This window comes from Nematostella vectensis, chromosome 6, assembly GCF_932526225.1.
Source record: "Nematostella vectensis chromosome 6, jaNemVect1.1, whole genome shotgun sequence".
Taxonomy (NCBI): domain Eukaryota; kingdom Metazoa; phylum Cnidaria; class Anthozoa; order Actiniaria; family Edwardsiidae; genus Nematostella; species Nematostella vectensis.
Window position 1 is genome coordinate 16288493 of NC_064039.1, and position 21359 is coordinate 16309851.

At 40.5% G+C, this 21359-nt stretch overlaps 2 protein-coding genes across 2 annotated transcripts in view; both read right to left on the minus strand.

Annotated features, from left to right (window-relative positions):
- Positions 1-2634: 2634 nt before the first annotated feature.
- On the minus strand, positions 2635-3594 carry LOC125568049 (keratin-associated protein 10-9-like). The gene is made up of 2 exons (XM_048729360.1): positions 3586-3594; positions 2635-3363 (listed from the first exon to the last, which is right to left on the minus strand). The coding sequence occupies exons 1-2, from the start codon at positions 3592-3594 to the stop codon at positions 2635-2637; spliced, it is 738 nt and encodes a 245-aa protein (XP_048585317.1).
- A 1197-nt stretch (positions 3595-4791) lies between these two features.
- Positions 4792-21359, minus strand: part of LOC116618751 (exocyst complex component 6B) — a 30350-nt gene continuing 13782 nt past the window's right edge. Inside the window, exons 16-31 of the mRNA XM_048729095.1 lie at positions 20525-20574; positions 20388-20435; positions 19859-19964; positions 16891-16944; positions 16450-16502; positions 16019-16083; positions 15866-15912; positions 15425-15504; positions 12955-13009; positions 12706-12778; positions 7994-8100; positions 7620-7700; positions 7397-7457; positions 6745-6818; positions 6226-6338; positions 4792-5845 (exon numbers count right to left, since the gene is read on the minus strand). Of these exons, the coding sequence (XP_048585052.1) occupies positions 5701-5845; positions 6226-6338; positions 6745-6818; positions 7397-7457; positions 7620-7700; positions 7994-8100; positions 12706-12778; positions 12955-13009; positions 15425-15504; positions 15866-15912; positions 16019-16083; positions 16450-16502; positions 16891-16944; positions 19859-19964; positions 20388-20435; positions 20525-20574 (1212 nt within the window). The 3' untranslated portion in view covers positions 4792-5700. The remainder of the gene's footprint in view (positions 5846-6225; positions 6339-6744; positions 6819-7396; positions 7458-7619; positions 7701-7993; positions 8101-12705; positions 12779-12954; positions 13010-15424; positions 15505-15865; positions 15913-16018; positions 16084-16449; positions 16503-16890; positions 16945-19858; positions 19965-20387; positions 20436-20524; positions 20575-21359) is intronic.

A 21359-nucleotide genomic window follows, 5' to 3' on the forward strand; every position in this document is an offset into this window, starting at 1 on the left:
TCGTTGTAGATTGCAGCATAATTGACCTGCTGTTACATGAGCCCCTCCCAATATAATGGAATGGTAAGTTTTTAGGCCGAGTTTCGAGACCGTTCACTAAATGCAACCTTTTATGCAACGTTTTTAGCGCCTAACTGTTTTTTTTTTCGCTCATACGATGATTACAAATTTAACAAGGTATAAATCGATGATTTAATAGTCGAGATATCAACCAAATCACTTTATTCAATCGACAAACTTCTCATCTCACCTGCCACATGGCCTATTTGATGCTTTTTCAAGGATTTGAGATGATTTTGTGAACTTTTTGAGAGCGTGTTTTGGCGAAACTTTTTCCTACTAAAGAGAAAGTCGTTTCTAAGCCAATCTGTTTATTTTTTCCATGGTTACTCGCGCGACGTAATAATGTGTGTGGCACGAAAACGCGCGCGCCAATCGATTTTCTAACGGTTAATCGGTATTTTACCGATTGATCGATGTCTTATCGGCTAATCGATATTATAACGACTAATCAATAAAACGGTAAAGAAACTATTGATCACGAGGGATGTTTAGCGGATTCGAGGTCACAAAAAAGCGCCATATTTTTTTATAAACAATCTGCAACACTAAATTAAAATTAGAATTACAAACATCAGTTGTAAAAATTGTAAAAAGGGTAACGATGTGTTGTTGGTGGCTGGTAGCGCTTGGTAATACGGAGTAGTATGATAAGAGATTTGTGAAGAGCTAAAAAGGGTAGTATAACAGACGTCTGTTGGCAACACTGATAAAGAGACATGAGCCTCGAAACGTTTGTAAAATTTATCATTGTTTAGAACTATGAAAACACTACATTCGTCAAAAATCTAAATGTCTATCTGTATTGTGGACATACTGTTTTCCAGCTACGCATAGATAAAAGTCAAAGGAGGTTTTAAACAGTCCAAAATACAAGTTAAATGTGAAATTACTTATTATGGAGTTAGAATCTTCGTTGACAACAATACGGAAGACAGGGGCGGATCTACCTTTTCGCTAAAGGGGGGGTTTGGCTCAGTGACAAAGGGGGGGTTTGGCTCAGTGACAAAGGGGGGGGTTGGCTCAGTGACAAAGGGAGGTTTGGCTCAGTGACAAAGGGGGGTTTGGCTCAGTGACAAAGAGGGGCTAATATTTTTTGTTACATATGGCTTTCTGGCAGCCCGAAGGGGGTGTTGAACCCCTCCCATAGATCCGCTACCGGAAGAGATACGAATCCCGAAAAAGTGAAGATCTAGAGCGCTGTTGAAGAAGTGAAGATCTAGAGCGCTGTTGACGAAGATTCTTGCAATGTACTGCATCTATTTCTAGAGCCACCAGTAGAAAGACACAAAATGGAAAAACATTTTTTCAACATTATTGAGTCAATAACATTTACTAAAATCAGAGACAACACAATACTAAAACAAACAAAACGAGAAGTTAACCCAAAAGGGAAAGTGTAACGGGACACCGTGAGCGACACCATTTTTAGGATTAATGAACTAAACTAATTTAACAAATCAATGAGTCCACGTGCAAGGACATTCAGTGACAAATGCTGTGATGAGGCGGTTGAAAAAAAATATATTTTAGAAATCTTTAGAAAGCGAAGGGAGTTGACAATTTAATCGAATCATCTAGGGTACAGATGTGATTCCATGGGTTATCTATTATATTAATGTAAGATGAAAAGTGATGATCTTACATATGGGTACACTGTAGTTTAAAGATGTGGTACGCCTATTGCGGCCATGGGTATCAAAATATACAAAATTAGGAATTTTAAGATGGGTAAAACAACCCTACACCAAGTCTTTGTTCTCTCTGTCATAAAACAGGGGCAGAAGCAGAGCCACGTTTAATATTATTAAATCGTCCCCTGTAAGGTATCTTCGATTCCATTATCCATCTTGTGGCCCTCCTTTGCATTCTCTTATCGTCTGCTTAGAGGATACTTAGTCATAGGCATAGGTTACCACACTTGTGAGGCGTAGCTTAGCTGGGATTTTACGAGGGACATGGTGCGTGTTACACGCAGACTCCTGTTCGTCTATAGCCCAAGGAGCTGGTTAGCTTTTGCTGTGACGGCTGCAACGTGTTCGCCCAACGACAGGTTGTCTGTTCTCTTTTACACGATGATTAATGGATTTCGACATTAGTCACGGAGGGCTTTTCTTTCGTGTTACGGTCACATATTAACACTAAGAAGCACTGATAGAAGGCTGTTATTTCTGATTGACGAGTCGTTTATATTAGAAATTGTGGATTGCAGGGAAGCCCAGTCACGGTGGGTGTAATACGGGTGTCGTCCGAGGCTCCCAACCCCTCTCTTCACATATGATGTCCTTGATGAAGAGTGTGAAGAGTAGAGGTCCTAGAATACTTCCTTGTGAAAGACCAAACGGAACAGGAGACAACTGTGATGTTGCACTATCCACGATTTGAAAAGTTATTAACACCCTAACGCCCTGACAACCGGTTATGAAGATTCAATCAATCTTTATTGGACTTTCAGAGATATACAGATATATAGGAAAGGCCGACTCCAGAGGCTTATTAGATTACCAGGCTTATAATATTGCCAGGAACTCGGTGTTTGAGGCGTGTTTCAGGGAAGACTGTAAAGGCGAGTGTTTACACAACAATTTGCTGATAATAGATAGGAGCGATCTCACTTTGCTGACAGTAGGGAGGAGCGATCTCACTTTGCTGACAGTAGGGAGGAGCGATCTCACTTTGCTGACAGTAGGGAGGAGCGATCTCACTTTGCTGACAGTAGGGAGGAGCGATCTCACTTTGCTGACAGTAGGGAGGAGCGATCTCACTTTGCTGACAGTAGGGAGGAGCGATCTCACTTTGCTGACAGTAGGGAGGAGTGAGATCACTTTGCTGACAGTAGGGAGGAGTGAGATCACTTTGCTGACAGTAGGGAGGAGTGAGATCACTTTGCTGACAGTAGGGAGGAGCGAGATCACTTTGCTGACAGTAGGGAGGAGTGAGATCACTTTGCTGACAGTAGGGAGGAGCGATCTCACTTTGCTGACAGTAGGGAGGAGCGATCTCACTTTGCTGACAGTAGGGAGGAGCGATCTCACTTTGCTGACAGTAGGGAGGAGTGAGATCACTTTGCTGACAGTAGGGAGGAGTGAGATCACTTTGCTGACAGTAGGGAGGAGTGAGATCACTTTGCTGACAGTAGGGAGGAGCGAGATCACTTTGCTGACAGTAGGGAGGAGCGATCTCACTTTGCTGACAGTAGGGAGGAGCGATCTCACTTTGCTGACAGTAGGGAGGAGCGATCTCACTTTGCTGACAGTAGGGAGGAGCGAGATCACTTTGCTGACAGTAGGGAGGGGGATCACACTTTTAAAATTTGAAAGAAAAACACCATTGGTACTCTTTGTATCATGTTGATATAGTATGGAGGTATTCGCATACAATAAAGCACTTCAGGCAATAGTTATGGCTTTGAGGATATCAAAGTCGCTGGTTATTTTACAAAGAAGATCAAGGTTTTGATCTATGGTTTAATAGTCGGAAAATCATACAAATCACTTTATTCAATCGACAAACTTCTCATCTCACCTGCCACATGCGTATTTGATGCTATTTCAAGGATTTGAGATGATTTTGAGCACTTTTTTGGAAACGTTTTTGTGAAACTTTTTCCTGCTCACGAAAAAGTCGTTTCCGAGTCAATCTGTTTATTGTTGCCATGGTTACGCGAGCGACGTAATAATGAGTCTAATGCGCGTGCCATCCAAACGAGCGCGCAAGTAAACCCCTTTTAGCGCGGTCTTGGGAGGGGGGTAATATTCTTGTTACAAAATTAACACAAACTCAAAATGTGGAAGGGTTTTAACTAAAGTTTACCCTGGGACCAGGGTAACTAAAGTAAGGATAATTACCTAAATAGATTGTCCAAAAAATCTTCGATCATTTCAAAGAGGTAGGTTAAAGGCCTTGTGTCGAACTACTATAATTTAGAATGTGTCTTTATAAACCAGAGAAGGATGGGGTTTTATTTCTTTAAGGCCTCTCGCGGGTAATTGCTTGAAAAAATTCGTTGAAATTGAAATCCGTTAAGTAGCCCTCTCAAAGCGTGCGATCGATCTGATCTTTGACGAACATAATCACCAATGCTTCTAGTAGTTTGCAAATTCGGAAATAAAAATTAGATATTAATAATAGGCGAGGCGCGACGCACGTGCAAATGAAATCGCAGTTTTGGGAGTTTGGTACAAAATTAAAAAAACTATAGTTGTAAACCACTCCATTTTGCGTATATTCAGTTCCACTTGATGTCTCATATGACAAGCGGACAACCGAATCGATTCCTTAGAAACACCAAAAAAAATCTAATTTGCTCTTCCATATTTCCAAGAAATCGATTCGGTTGTCCGCTTATCATTTAAGACATCTAGTGGAACTGACCTCATATACGCAAAATTTTTGGAAACAATTAACCCTGAGAGGCCTTAAAAAAATCTACGCTTTTATAACACTAGGCAGGGATATTCGTATTACTTGTCTAACTTAAGGTCACGGTTGTATACCAGCAATGTATGACTTCCATTCGTTTTGCCGATCCACTTGCCGACGAGTCAAACAATAAAACTCACAAAAAAATCAAATAAAACCTGGAAAGAAGATGGAATGCGCTGCTTCGGCCATCGCAATATTACACTAGCAATCGCGCATTTTGAAGCGCTGTATTGTTTTCAACAATATAGATTAGGGGGTTGAAGTCTGGGACTAATCGTGGATTTCTATAAGTCTTTCCCATCCCACTTTCCGCAGCTATTTATCTTTATTATCAGAAAGTCTATCTTTGTAAATGACATCAATATTCTTCAATAATTTCAAGGATTATGCATGAACGGAAATGGAAATAAAATCGTGCCGACTAAAACCTGCATAAGTCGGGCATTTATTGTTTAAAACCTGCATAAAGTGGGCATTTATTAACTAAAACATGCAAAAAGCGGGCATTTGTTTGAAAAGAATTAAAATTAAACAAAGGGCCCTTTCCCAGGTAATTTGAACGCGAAAACGAGGCTTGAACAGGGGGAGTTTGCAGCTGTCAGCCTCTCTTTAGAACTTGATGCTAAACTTCCGGATAAAAGAGGTTGAAATGCTTATTTCATTCATTTATTTTTTATCGTATTGTAATTATTTATTTGATTTTTTTTTTTTTGGGGGGGGGAGGGGTAAACAAGGACCAGCAAGTCAGTCTAACTCAAGTCTTACTCTCGCGCTCAAATTCCACAGGGCCCCCATTATCTGGGACGGGCCCATTCCCTTTCCCGGGAATGACGTCCACAGGCCCCCATTATCTGGGACGGGCCCATTCCCTTCCCGGGAAAGACGCTGGTGCTCAAGCTTAGCATGGAATGGGCAAGTTCACCCTAACCATGATGCATTGTGTTTCCAGGCATGTCTATGCCATCGAAAGAGATAAAGGGTAACTATATGCTCTCTTGTACATTTAGCGCCTGGATGGTAGAAAGCCATTACAAGATATAACATGGTATCTTTGCCCAGTAGTTGTACCATACATCTTCTGAATTTTTCCTATAATATTGTTGTAGAGAACCGTAAAATTGGAGTAGTACATCTAGCATCGTTGTCCAGATTTGTTACATCTCCTGTTTTTGTGCTATTCTCAAGCGTGGATAGCTTACATCTACTGTTTTTGTGCTATTCTCGAGCGTGGAGTATGGAGTTCCCAGACACATCGCCGTCAAGTGCTCGCAGCTTCTTGATGATTGTCTCCATCAGTTTCTTCTTCTCGCGCTCGGACTTGCGAATCGTGAATCCGCGCTTCTTTTCCGACTCCATCAACCTGAAGAGCAAATATAGAGAAGCACTCCATGAACGGAACGATTATTTTCAAGACAGAGATCATGAATAAAGGGAAGATCATTTTCAATACAGAGAAGACTTGAATAAAAGGACGATTATTTTAAATACAGAGAAAATTTGAATAAAGGGATGATCAATTTCAATACAGAGAAGACTTGAATAAAGGGACGAAAATTTTAAATACAGAGAAAACTTGAATAAAGGGACGATCATTTTAAATACAGAGACAATTTGACAAAACGGAACGATTGCAATGCAATAATAAATTCCGTGGGAATCCCTGGGGCGTGTAGGGACCGTATTGTGAGTGAAGGCTTTACACTCGTGAGAGGCATCAGCGGGTAGGGCGCAGGGGCTTACTTTTCCAGAAGTCTAGCAGCTATCTGTGGGTTGACTCTGTTGTATTTACTTGTGGTGGACCCATGGTCCTTCAAGTACGTGGACCAATCGCAGCCCAACAACAAATCCACCAGCTGAAAATGAGTAAGGCAAACAAACTAATTTTAGACCTTCGGACATCAATACCCGAACTTGAAACAATTTGTTCACGTGTTCATTGCACATTGTATAGGAAAAAACAACAACAACAACAACAACAACAACAACAACGAAGCACTCCTTTCGCCATGCTTCAAGAAACATGACCGCTCTATATTTTAATGTCTCCCAACGGACTGCTGGGGTTTAAGGAATGCTATATTACGTGGATTCTAGTAAAAAACTAGCAAATTGCATAAGAAAGTGAGCTTTGGGTGAACATTTTAAAATCTACAAAAAAGATCCGGCTTGACTTAACTCGCGTGATTTAACTTGAGTGACTTAGCTTGCGTGACTTAGCTTGTAAGGGGCGTGGAAAGAAAAATGAGGTGGGTGTTTTACCTGTCTTAGCTCTAGGAAGGTCATCTGAAGTGTACCGTCGCTTATGCCTTCTACTGGACTGGAGTTGGCGAATTCTGTAGAATGCGCAGTCAGTTAAAGCGATCCTAATCACATGGTGAATATCCTACGTGACCATGAACACACCAAGGGAGCCGTGACTGCTACAAGAGCGTGAGGCGAATGTGCAGCGCGTGCCATTTAATGTTCGCAAAACGTTTTTTCAGAGTAATTCACGATAGCGCGCACCGTTCTTGATTCCGCCGTCGTTGCTGTGTAAAGTCCCTATCGCCCTATGATTATGGTCATTAAAAAAATGTTGCGTGACTGTTACGTGACAATGATGGTGATTGTCTCGAGACCGTGTCGTGATTGTCCCGAGACCGTGTCGTGATTCTCCCGTGACCGTGTCGTGATTGTCCCGTGACCGTGTAGTTATTGTCTCGTGAACGTGTCGTCATTGTCTCGTGACCGTGTCGTGATTGTCCCGTGACCGTGTCATAATTGTCCCGTGACCGTGTCATAATTGTCCCATGACCGTGTCGTAATTGTCCCGTGACCGTGTCGTAATTTCTCGTGACAGTGTCGTGCGGTGCCGCTACCGCGTCTTTATGGCTGAGTTTTGCCAGTTTTTCTAGTATTGTGAGACCCTCACCTTCGCATTCTCTTAGATCCTGATTGAACCAATTCAATCCATGTTCATTCATCTGCTTCACCTGCAAAGAGAAAATCTTTACCACACGAGACAGTGTTCAAGCGATCAACAAAGTAATCAAATGAATGATCTAATTACTTCATTTTTCCCTTCCTTATCATTGGAGAGTATAGGGTCACATTAAGGAGATTTAGTATTTCGAGCTAAGGGTTGAAGTACTTACATCATCGTCCAGTAGTAGTGTTCTCATGCTGCCTGCAAGGTGCTTACAAGACGACAGACATGCCGTCTGCGCCACGTTACCCTGAACAATAAAACGACAGGTATCGTTCAGCGACATGCTTACACAACGACAGACATGCAGTCTGCGTCACGTTACCCTGAACAATAAAAAGACAGGTATCACCCCGCGAGATGCTTACACGACCACTGATGATGTCACCCCACAAGATGCTTAAAATTTCAAGGCATACCTTCTGCCGCGATTGTGGTATTCGCGAGTCACGGTCTACTCAACAATCCACTATCAGAATATAAAACTAAACGCCAAGTCCACTTTTAAGATTATTTTTTGACAACTGTGATTTGAAAACTCACCGGTAAAACAGCAAAGTTTAAAAATGTACTCCGTAGATAGGCCAGTAGATCCACCATGTAGCTACTTGGGTGCTTATGTGGCGCGTCTGACACCCAGTTATAGTTAGCTACAAAAGAACAAAGACACCATACAAAAGACACCCAGTTATAGCCAGATACAAAAGACACCCAGCTATAGGTGGCTACAGACACCCAGTTATCGGTAGCTACAGACACCCAGTTATAGGTAGCTACAGACACCCAGCTATAGGTAGCTACAGACACCCAGCTATAGGTAGCTACAGACACCCAGCTATAGGTGGCTACAGACACCCAGTTATAGGTGGCTACAGACACCCAGTTATAGGTAGCTACAGACACCCAGTTATAGGTGGCTACAGACACCCAGTTATAGGTAGCTACAGACACCCAGCTATAGGTAGCTACAGACACCCAGTTATAGGTAGCTACAGACACCCAGCTATAGGTAGCTACAGACACCCAGTCATAGGTGGCTACAGACACCCAGCTATGGGTAGCTAGAGACACCCAGCTATAGGTGGCTACAGACACCCAGCTATAGGTGCCTAGAGACACCCAGTTATAGGTGGCTACAGACACCCAGCTATGGGTTGCTACAGACACCCAGTTATAGGTGGCTACAGACACCCAGCTATAGGTGGCTACAGACACCCAGTTATAGGTAGCTACAGACACCCAGTTATAGGTAGCTACAGACACCCAGTTATAGGTAGCTACAGACACCCAGTTATAGGTAGCTACAGACACCCAGTTATAGGTAGCTACAGACACCCAGTTATAGGTAGCTACAGACACCCAGTTATAGGTGGCTACAGACACCCAGTTATAGGTAGCTACAGACACCCAGTTATAGGTAGCTACAGACACCCAGTTATAGGTAGCTACAGACACCCAGTTATAGGTAGCTACAGACACCCGACTATAGGTAGCTAGAGACACCCAACTATAGGTAGCTACAGACACCCAGCTATGGGTAGCTACAGACACCCAGTTATAGGTAGCTACAGACACCCAGTTATAGGTAGCTACAGACACCCAGTTATAGGTAGCTACAGACACCCAGCTATAGGTAGCTTCAGACACCCAGCTATATGTGGCTACAGACACCCAGTTATAGGTAGCTACAGACACCCAACTATGGGTAGCTAGAGACACCCAGCTATAGGTGGCTACAGACACCCAGCTATAGGTGCCTAGAGACACCCAGTTATAGGTGGCTACAGACACCCAGCTATGGGTTGCTACAGACACCCAGTTATAGGTGGCTACAGACACCCAGCTATAGGTGGCTACAGACACCCAGTTATAGGTAGCTACAGACACCCAGCTATAGGTAGCTACAGACACCCAGTTATAGGTGGCTACAGACACCCAGTTATAGGTAGCTACAGACATCCAGTTATAGGTAGCTACAGACACCCAGTTATAGGTGGCTACAGACACCCAGTTATAGGTAGCTACAGACACCCAGTTATAGGTGGCTACAGACACCCAGTTATAGGTAGCTACAGACACCCAGTTATAGGTAGCTACAGACACCCAGTTATAGGTAGCTACAGACACCCAGTTATAGGTAGCTACAGACACCCAGTTATAGGTAGCTACAGACACCCAGTTATAGGTAGCTACAGACACCCAGTTATAGGTGGCTACAGACACCCAGTTATAGGTAGCTACAGACACCCAGCTATAGGTAGCTACAGACACCCAGTTATAGGTAGCTACAGACACCCAGCTATAGGTAGCTACAGACACCCAGTTATAGGTGGCTACAGACACCCAGCTATAGGTAGCTACAGACACCCAGTTATAGGTGGCTACAGACACCCAGCTATGGGTAGCTAGAGACACCCAGCTATAGGTGGCTACAGACACCCAGCTATAGGTGCCTAGAGACACCCAGTTATAGGTGGCTACAGACACCCAGCTATAGGTAGCTACAGACACCCAGTTATAGGTAGCTACATACACCCAGCTATAGGTGGCTACAGACACCCAGCTATGGGTTGCTACAGACACCCAGTTATAGGTGGCTACAGACACCCAGCTATAGGTGGCTACAGACACCCAGTTATAGGTAGCTACAGACACCCAGTTATAGGTAGCTACAGACACCCAGTTATAGGTAGCTACAGACACCCAGTTATAGGTAGCTACAGACACCCAGTTATAGGTAGCTACAGACACCCAGTTATAGGTAGCTACAGACACCCAGTTATAGGTGGCTACAGACACCCAGTTATAGGTAGCTACAGACACCCAGTTATAGGTAGCTACAGACACCCAGTTATAGGTAGCTACAGACACCCAGTTATAGGTAGCTACAGACACCCGACTATAGGTAGCTAGAGACACCCAACTATAGGTAGCTACAGACACCCAGCTATGGGTAGCTACAGACACCCAGTTATAGGTAGCTACAGACACCCAGCTATAGGTGGCTACAGACACCCAGTTATAGGTAGCTACAGACACCCAGTTATAGGTGGCTACAGACACCCAGTTATAGGTGGCTACAGACACCCAGTTATAGGTAGCTACAGACACCCAGTTATAGGTAGCTACAGACACCCAGCTATAGGTAGCTACAGACACCCAGCTATAGGTGGCTACAGACACCCAGCTATAGGTAGCTACAGACACCCAGTTATAGATAGCTAGAGACACCCAGCTATAGGTAGCTAGAGACACCCAACTATGGGTAGCTAGAGACACCCAGCTATAGGTGCCTAGAGACACCCAGTTATAGGTGGCTACAGACACCCAGCTATGGGTTGCTACAGACACCCAGTTAAAGGTGGCTACAGACACCCAGCTATAGGTGGCTACAGACACCCAGTTATAGGTAGCTACAGACACCCAGTTATAGGTAGCTACAGACACCCAGTTATAGGTGGCTACAGACACCCAGTTATAGGTAGCTACAGACACCCAGTTATAGGTAGCTACAGACACCCAGTTATAGGTGGCTACAGACACCCAGTTATAGGTGGCTACAGACACCCAGTTATAGATAGCTACAGACACCCAGCTATAGGTAGCTACAGACACCCAGTTATAGGTAGCTACAGACACCCAGTTATAGGTGGCTACAGACACCCAGTTATAGGTAGCTACAGACACCCAGTTATAGGTGGCTACAGACACCCAGTTATAGGTAGCTACAGACACCCAGTTATAGGTAGCTACAGACACCCAGTTATAGGTGGCTACAGACACCCAACTATAGGTAGCTACAGACACCCAGTTATAGGTGGCTACAGACACCCAGTTATAGGTAGCTACAGACACCCAGTTATAGGTAGCTACAGACACCCAGTTATAGGTGGCTACAGACACCCAGCTATGGGTAGCTACAGATACCCAGTTATAGGTAGCTACATACACCCAGTTATAGGTGGCTACAGACACCCAGCTATAGGTAGCTACAGACACCCAGTTAAAGGTGGCTACAGACACCCAGCTATAGGTGGCTACAGACACCCAGCTATAGGTGGCTACAGACACCCAGTTATAGGTAGCTACAGACACCCAGTTATAGGTAGCTACAGACACCCAGTTATAGGTAGCTACAGACACCCAGTTATAGGTAGCTACAGACACCCAGTTATAGGTAGCTACAGACACCCAGTTATAGGTGGCTACAGACACCCCGTTATAGGTGGCTACAGACACCCAGCTATAGGTAGCTACAGACACCCAGTTATAGGTGGTGGCTACAGACACCCCGTTATAGGTGGCTACAGACACCCAGCTATAGGTGGCTACAGACACCCAGTTATAGGTAGCTACAGACACCCAGTTATAGGTGGCTACAGACACCCAGTTATAGGTGGCTACAGACACCCAGTTATAGGTAGCTACAGACACCCAGTTATAGGTAGCTACAGACACCCAGCTATAGGTAGCTACAGACACCCAGCTATAGGTGGCTACAGACACCCAGCTATAGGTAGCTACAGACACCCAGTTATAGATAGCTAGAGACACCCAGCTATAGGTAGCTAGAGACACCCAACTATAGGTAGCTACAGACACCCAGCTATAGGTAGCTACAGACACCCAGTTGTAGGTGGCTACAGACACCCAGCTATAGGTGGCTACAGACACCCAGCTATAGGTGGCTACAGACACCCAGCTATAGGTGGCTACAGACACCCAGCTATAGGTGGCTACAGACACCCAGTTATAGGTAGCTACAGACACCCAGTTATAGGTAGCTAAAGACACCACCACATCGTCACATCATCATCTTCATCTTCATCATCATCACCACCATCAACACCACCACCACCACCACCACCACAATCATTATCATCATCTTTATCACCATCACCATCAACACCACCATCACCAACACCACCACCAACAACAACATTATCATCTTCATCACCATCATCAGCACCACCACCACCATCATTATCATCTTCATCACCATCATCAACACCACCACCATCATTATCATCATCACCATCACCATCACCACCAACATTATCATTATCATCTTCATCACCATCACCATCACCATCACCAATACCACCAACATTATCATTATCATCTTCATCACCATCACCATCATCAACACCACCACCACCACCATTATCATCATCTTTATCATCATTATCATAATGCACTTTAGAGTAGTCAAACAAGTACAAACGAGGCCTTATTTGATAATCTCTCGTTCTCACCCAGTTGTAAAAAGTCTTCTATCTTCATGTTTAGTCTCTCGTACATCTGTTGTTCCACTTCTGCTCTCATATCCTGACATCAAATTTTTTTTAGCGAATTGATAAAAATAACCCCAAATTCAAAACAGAAACCTTTTTAAAAAATGGGAGAGACTACTGTGCAATGGATGTGGTGGAACTCTGTTAACCAGGGAGACGGAGTTGCAGGGCTGTTGCATCCTTATCAGATATGTGTAAGATATTCTGTACCTTGAATGTGGATAATCCATATACCCTCGTGACATTCACACCATCATTAGCGGTCCTGAAAGAAATGCGTATAGACTTGAGCCACGTCTGTTGAAATGAATGCACGAAAAGAAGCATGTTGTATAAAACATTTCTATCAACGATATATCCTGGGTATGTTTGGAGGTAGTTCATCTCGGGCATGTACTTAGGCATTGTAGTGATAATCATACCCTGTGGTGGTTGCTATGTTGTTTATCATACCCTGTGGTGATTACTCTGATGTTTATCATACCCTGTGTTGATTGCTTTGTTGTTTATCATACCCTGTGGTGGCTGCTATGATGTTTATCATACCCTGTATTGATTGCTTTGTTGTTTATCATACCCTGTGGTGGTTGCTATGATGTTTATCATACCCTGTGGTGATTGCTATGGCGTTTATCATACCCTGTGGTGATTGCTATGATGTTTATCATACCCTGTGGTGGTTGCTATGATGTTCATCATACCCTGTGTTGATTGCTTTGTTGTTTATCATACCCTGTGTTGATTGCTTTGTTGTTTATCATACCCTGTGGTGATTGCTTTGTTGTTTATCATACCCTGTGTTGATTGCTATGGTGTTTATCATACCCTGTGTTGATTGCTTTGTTGTTTATCATACCCTCTAGTGGTTGCTATGATGTTTATCATACCCTGTGTTGATTGCTTTGTTGTTTATCATACCCTGTGTTGATTGCTATGATGTTTATCATACCCTGTGTTGATTGCTTTGTTGTTTATCATACCCTGTAGTGGTTGCTATGATGTTTATCATACCCTGTGTTGATTGCTATGATGTTTATCATACCAGGTGGTGATTGCTTTGTTGTTTATCATACCCTGTGGTGATTGCTTTGTTGTTTATCATACCCTGTGGTGGTTGCTTTGTTGTTTATCATACCCTGTGTTGATTGCTTTGTTGTTTATCATACCCTGTGGTGATTGCTTTGTTGTTTATCATACCCTGTGTTGATTGCTATGGTGTTTATCATACCCTGTGTTGATTGCTTTGTTGTTTATCATACCCTCTAGTGGTTGCTATGATGTTTATCATACCCTGTGTTGATTGCTTTGTTGTTTATCATACCCTGTGTTGATTGCTATGATGTTTATCATACCCTGTGTTGATTGCTTTGTTGTTTATCATACCCTGTAGTGGTTGCTATGATGTTTATCATACCCTGTGTTGATTGCTATGATGTTTATCATACCAGGTGGTGATTGCTTTGTTGTTTATCATACCCTGTGGTGATTGCTTTGTTGTTTATCATACCCTGTGGTGGTTGCTATGATGTTTATCATACCCTGTGTTGATTGCTTTGTTGTTTATCATACCCTGTGGTGATTGCTTTGTTGTTTATCATACCCTGTGTTGATTGCTATGGCGTTTATCATACCCTGTGTTGATTGCTATGGCGTTTATCATACCCTGTGTTGATTGCTTTGTTGTTTATCATACCCTGTGGTGATTGCTTTGTTGTTTATCATACCCTGTGTTGATTGCTATGGCGTTTATCATACCCTGTGTTGATTGCTTTGTTGTTTATCATACCCTGTGTTGATTGCTATGATGTTTATCATACCCTGTGGTGATTGCTATGATGTTTATCATACCATGTGGTGATTGCTTTGTTGTTTATTATACCCTGTGGTGATTACTCTGATGTTTATCATACCCTGTGTTGATTGCTTTGTTGTTTATCACACCCTGTGGTGGCTGCTATGATGTTTATCATACCCTGTATTGATTGCTTTGTTGTCCATCATACCCTGTGGTGGTTGCTATGATGTTTATCATACCCTGTGGTGACTGCTATGGCGTTTATCATACCCTGTGGTGATTTCTATGTTTATCATACCCTGTGGTGGTTGCTATGATGTTTATCATACCCTGTGTTGATTGCTATGATGTTTATCATACCCTGTGTTGATTGCTTTGTTGTTTATCATACCCTGTGGTGATTGCTTTGTTGTTTATCATACCCTGTGGTGATTGCTATGGCGTTTATCATACCCTGTGTTAATTGCTTTGTTGTTTATCATACCCTCTAGTGGTTGCTATGATGTTTATCATACCCTGTGTTGATTGCTTTGTTGTTTATCATACCCTGTGTTGATTGCTATGATGTTTATCATACTCTGTGGTGATTGCTATGATGTTTATCATACCATGTGGTGATTGCTTTGTTGTTTATCATACCCTGTGGTGATTGCTATGATGTTTATCATACCACGTGGTGATTGCTTTGTTGTTTATCATACCCTGTGTTGATTGCTTTGTTGTTTATCATACTCTGTGGTGATTTCTATGTTTATCGCACCCTGTGGTCATTGCTTTGTTGGTTATCATACCATTTGTTGATTGCTTTGTTGTTGAACATATCATTTGTTGATTGCTTTGTTGTTTATCAATCCCCTTTGGCAATTGTTATGATGTTTATCATACCCTGTGACTTGAGAAACATACTCCTCCAAATGTAAGCAAGCGTACTCTAGATGTACTGTATTGACTGATACTTGAGCCAGCTGAAAAATCAAGTAACAAAAGATTGATAGATCTTAATAAAGGTATGTATCAGGGGTATAGGGGTATGCACTTTGCAATAAATTATAGCAAAGACCTACCAGCCATGCATCATTTTGGAGATTGACCCATTGGCCCTTGGCTATTTTTAGATGAAATTTTCAAAAAGAAAAGGGGGGGGGGTAGATGTCCCCCCTTTTTATTCTTTTTTTACAGCCGGCCAAATAGTCAGCAGTATCCAAGCTTTCCAACAGTGCTTTGTGGTCCCATCTCTAATCCCTTGTTGCTGTGCTGATGTGAGCACAAGTTAATGGTTGCTTGTATTTTTCATAAAAAATACAGCTATTTGAATATTTAACTTACCTGTGGTATTGAAATCTCTCTTCTTTTGATCAGCGAATTTATGCATCCTATCACAAACAGTGAAAGTCATGTTTTTTACAAAGAAAAGATTGAAGTTCAGGAGTATCTCTTTTGCACGTATATAGAAACAAATGGCTACAGAAAGATATTTACCATTAAGGGTCCTTGTAAGAAGAAGATTTGTTGATTTCCGCACTGAATCCCCTATCTCTGTTTGACTAGGAAAACAAATCTATTTGCTATAATACAAGAGCAACAGCTAACAAGATCAGAAATAGAGGAAAGGGAGAGAAGGAGGGGGGTTAGAGATACAAAGACAACAATATGACTTGACCGGTGTTTTCTTTCCTATTGTGAAGCCTTTTTCCTAGCCTTTTCTTATAAGAGTTCTGATTGTGAGACTGTCCACTTTTAGAGTCGTTTTAAGCTACTATGAGGGTGAACAGGGTCATTCACAAGGACAGAAGTCAAGTGGAACTGGCGACAAGAGTACGAGGAGGGTGGGAAATTCTAGATCATTCCTTCACCTAGCGTTGCTATGGAATCCAGGGTGAGGATTTATTCTAGATCTTTCCTTTACTCACCTGACATTGAGGTGCTCATTAAATCGCAGGCATGCACTGATGAATGTCTTGAACTAAAAAAGGAGAGTAAATACAATAAACAAGAATTCAACAAGAATTATTTGTGAGCACTGTGCTTTGATAGTTTAGCTTAATCAAAGACATGAATGATAACCCTAATACATCATTACATATACACACCTCTCCTAATGAAAACCCTAGTACATCATTACATATATACACACCTCTCCTAATGGAAACCCTAGTACATCATTACATATATACACACCTTTCCTAATGAAAACTCTAACTCATCATAACACCTACCTCCTAATGATAAGTCCTGTTCTCATAACATATACATCTACTGTACCTCCTAATGATAACTCTAACTCATCACATCATTAAATAAACACCCAAATTCTAATGATAACTGCAGTTCATCACATCATGTACACCCACCTCCTTGTACAGCTTTACAGCACATTCAGAGAACGGAAGAACCCTTGAGAACCCCTAGAAAAAAATAATATAATGTGACATAGAAATGAATTTCCTGGCTTCAGCTATTATTGCCTGCGTGACACAGGCTTGCAGAAGCCCCCAGAAACAAGGTTAGGGTTAACACTAACCCTAACCCATAGAATCCCCCAGATTAATATGGGACTGAAAATGATATAAATGACTTCAAACTGAACCCTCCAAGATTATTATGTAACTAATTAATTTGTCAAAACTTGAGTCTGAAAATGATACAGATATAAAGACTTCAAACCAAACCCTCCAAGATTACTATGTAACTAGTCAATTTGAGTGTGGTATTATCAAGTGTTTTTTTAAACATGATCATGAAATATTTTAGTCTTCCCTAACTAAAATATCCAATCTTAATAATAAGCAAATTTATATAGCGCTTTTCTTTTTAAGTTCTTATAACCTTACACTTATAGTAATATAGCCAAAAGAAAAAATAGATAGGCAAGTTTGATTGAAATTTTGAATTTTCTACAGAGCTTTGAAAATTTTCTTGCCCGCATGAAAGGAGATTGAATCGAGGCATTAATTTCCTTTTTTGGCAGGAAAATCTAAACAAATAGGCCCTTACGTATATGTAGCTACTGAACAAAAATTATTTACGGCAAGTGTATAATGCTTATCGTATATCTATAAATCATTTTTTTAGTATTATCGTACTATAAAAACTGTTGATAAACGGTATAAGACTGATAAGAATTTAAAAACATTGGAAAAGAAAAAGAAAAAAATTCTTCCAAGAGGGATTCGAACCCTTGACCTCTGTCTCACACCCTAGTCCAATGTGCTAACCACTTGGCCACACAGGTCACTACCAAAGGGTGAAGTACTAAAATTGTTTTTATTACTGCCTTGTATTGAACCCTACTTGCCCTTCGAAAAGTTTTGTCCAGCATGTCGAATTTGGGCATATCAAATTTGAATGTCAGCCCAGCGAAATCCAGAGAAAAGAGGCCTCTGCTAGCAGGATAATTTGAGCAACTTTTTCATGTCATAAAACAAAAATACCCACCACAATTGAACATGTTACTGTTGTACAATATGTTTTGCACAATGAATCTAAAAAAAAGTGTCATTCTATAAATTAGCAGGGCCACTTTTGTACAAAATAATAAGTAAGTTACTTTGAATATGCTTGACCCTACCACAATAAAGCTTTTGAAACTGTTGCAACTTGATTTCCCGTTTAAAGGAATCGGATCACGTATTGCAAACACTTTATAAATCAGTAACTTGACGTAAAGTTGAACAATCACATCTTATTTATTGTTTAACAAATCCCAAAACTGTTTGTTTATTTAGATATTTTCTTCTTTATAAGTGATTCTAAACTAGCGCATCATAATGACCAAAGCCCGAAGTATATCTGAACAAACCTCGCAAAAGCGGCCACTCATTGTGGTCAATTTTACACATTTTTTCTGCGTGATGACATAGTAGCTACTTGCACATGCGCAGTAGCTACAACAACACATTTTCCTTTAACCGGTTAAAATTCAGAGACGTCAATACCACAAAATATTGACGAAGAGTTTTGTATTGCTATGCCACCTACAAAGAAGCAAAAAAAACCTAACAATTCTGAAGGGTTATAAGGACTTTAAGGATCCAAAGCCCTTTTTCAATCTTGATAATATATTGATCCTCCTCTGAAATTGCACTCAAAGAAGATGCTGTCCACCTCTTTTACTTATTAAAAACTTTGAAATTTTTATTAGAACTGTGTACCTTTTATTAGAAACTGTGTACTTTTTATTCGAAATTTTCTACTTTTTATTAAAAATGTTGCCTTTTTTATCAGAAACGTGAATTCTTTTATGAGAAATTGTGCACTTTTTATTAGAAACTGTATATTTTTTTAGAAACTTTGTACTTTTAATTAGAAAATGGGCATTTTTTTATTAGGAATTGTGCACTTTTTATTAGAAACTATGTGCTTTTTATTAAAAACTGTGTACTTTTAATTAGAAACTGTGTATTTTTATTAGAACTGTGTACCTTTTATTAGAAACTGTGTACTTTTTATTCGAAATTTTCTACTTTTTATTAAAAATGTTGCCTTTTTTATCAGAAACGTGAATTCTTTTATGAGAAATTGTGCACTTTTTATTAGAAACTGTATATTTTTTTAGAAACTTTGTACTTTTAATTAGAAAATGGGCATTTTTTTATTAGGAATTGTGCACTTTTTATTAGAAACTATGTGCTTTTTATTAAAAAACTGTGTACTTTTAATTAGAAACTGTGTATTTTTTATTAGAAACTGTGTACCTTTTATTAGAAACTGTGTACTTTTTATTCGAAATTTTCTACTTTTTCTTAAAAATGTTGCCTTTTTTATCAGAAACGTGAATTCTTTTATGAGAAATTGTGCACTTTTTATTAGAAACTGTGTACTTTTTTAGAAACTGTGTACTTTTTATTAGAAAATGGGCATATTTTATTAGGAATTGTGCACTTTTTATTAGAAACTATGTGCTTTTTATTAAAAACTGTGTACTTTTAATTAGAAACTGTGTATTTTTTTATTAGAAACTGTGTACTTTTTATTAGAAACTGTGTACTTTTTATTAGAAATTGTGCACTTTCTATTAGAAACTGTGTACTTTTTTATTAGAAACTGTGTACTTTTTATTAGAAATTGTGCACTTTTTTATCAGAAACTGTGTACTTTTTTATAAGAAACTATGTACTTTTTATTATAAACTGTGTACTTTTTACAGAGCTGCAACTCAATTATTTCAGAAAAGGGATCTTTCAGGTGTAAGAATTGCTGTTGACCACACCCAAAGTGCTATCCCTGAGGTAAAAATTGATTTTGCCAATGATCCCCCCTGTTTCCATGGGAGTCCCCCCTGGTTCCTACATATTTACTGTACATATGCAGTTGGTCTACCTCTCTTAATTTCTCATCAGCGTGTGGAAAATCTGCAAGTATTCGATAGTACACATCTTTATCATCACAGTGGATGGGTGTATAATTGTCTTCTTCAAGAATCTTTCTGTAGATTTGACAAAGTAAAGCAAAACAGTTAATGCATATAAAAAAAGGTCTCCACACGCTTGCTTAATCACAAATAACAATCATTATGTAAATCTGCATCTGTCAAGCTACCATAGCTCAGGTCACTAATATTATGGTAAATTGCTTTTGCTAAAGAAAATGTAAAGCAAGATAAGTTTCTATCTATAAATTAAAGGGCAATTATGTTGACCAGTTTTCAAAATTCAGTTCACATGCTTGTCGTTATTTTCATTGTTATGTGTTATTATTTTGTCTAACAACAAGCAGCAATTGTTATTTTCATTGTTATTTGTTATTATTTTGTCTAACAACAAGCAGCAATGACACAAACTTCTCCAAACAAGGAAACACCTGAATTTTAAATATGGTATTTCCATTGTTCTATCCAATAAGTACTTACTTGAAAACACTCTCCCAATCCTTGCTCAATGTCTCATTGTACTGATTTCTGAAAAAGAGACAAAATAAGAACAGCTACATCTAGTAACATAGAAAAACCCAGCTAACAGTGATTGCTTCAGCTAACACTGATTTTACCTCATTTCTAAGAGGACATCGTAGATGGGATTTACATTTAGACCATAACCCTGTTGAAATGGCAAAACACAGATAAGGCATAAGGTAACAATCTAAATGCGCTGAGCAAGGTAACAATCTAAATGGACTGAGCAAGGTAACAATACAAATGGGCTAAGCAAGGTATGTAACAATCTAAATGGGCTAAGCAAGGTAACAATCCAAATGGGGTGAGGAAGGTAACAATCTAAATGGGCTAAGCAAAGTAACAATCTAAATGGGCGGAGCAAGGTAACAATCTAAATGGGCTGAGCAAGGTAACAATCCAAATAGGTGAGCAAGGTAACAATCCAAATGGGTGAGCAAGGTAACAATACAAATGGGGTGAGCAAGGTAACAATCTAAATGGGCCGAGCAAGGTAATACTCTAAATGGGCTGAGCAAGGTAACAATCTAAATGGGCTGAGCAAGGTAACAATCTAAATGCGCTGAGCAAGGTAACAATCCAAATGGGCTGAGCAAGGTAACAATCTAAATGGGCTGAGCAAATGGGTGAGCAAGGTAACAATCCAAATGGGGTGAGCAAGGTAACGATCTAAATGGGCCGAGCAAGGTAATACTCTAAATGGGCTGAGCAAGGTAACAATCTAAATGGGCTGAGCGAGGTAACAATCTAAATGCGCTAAGCAAGGTAACAATCCAAATGGGCTAAGCAAGGTAACAATCTAAATGGGCTGAGCAAGGTAACAATCCAAATGGTGAGCAAGGTAACAATCCAAATGGTGAGCAAGGTAACAATCCAAATGGGGTGAGCAAGGTAACAATCTAAATGGGCTAAGCAAGGTAACAATCTAAA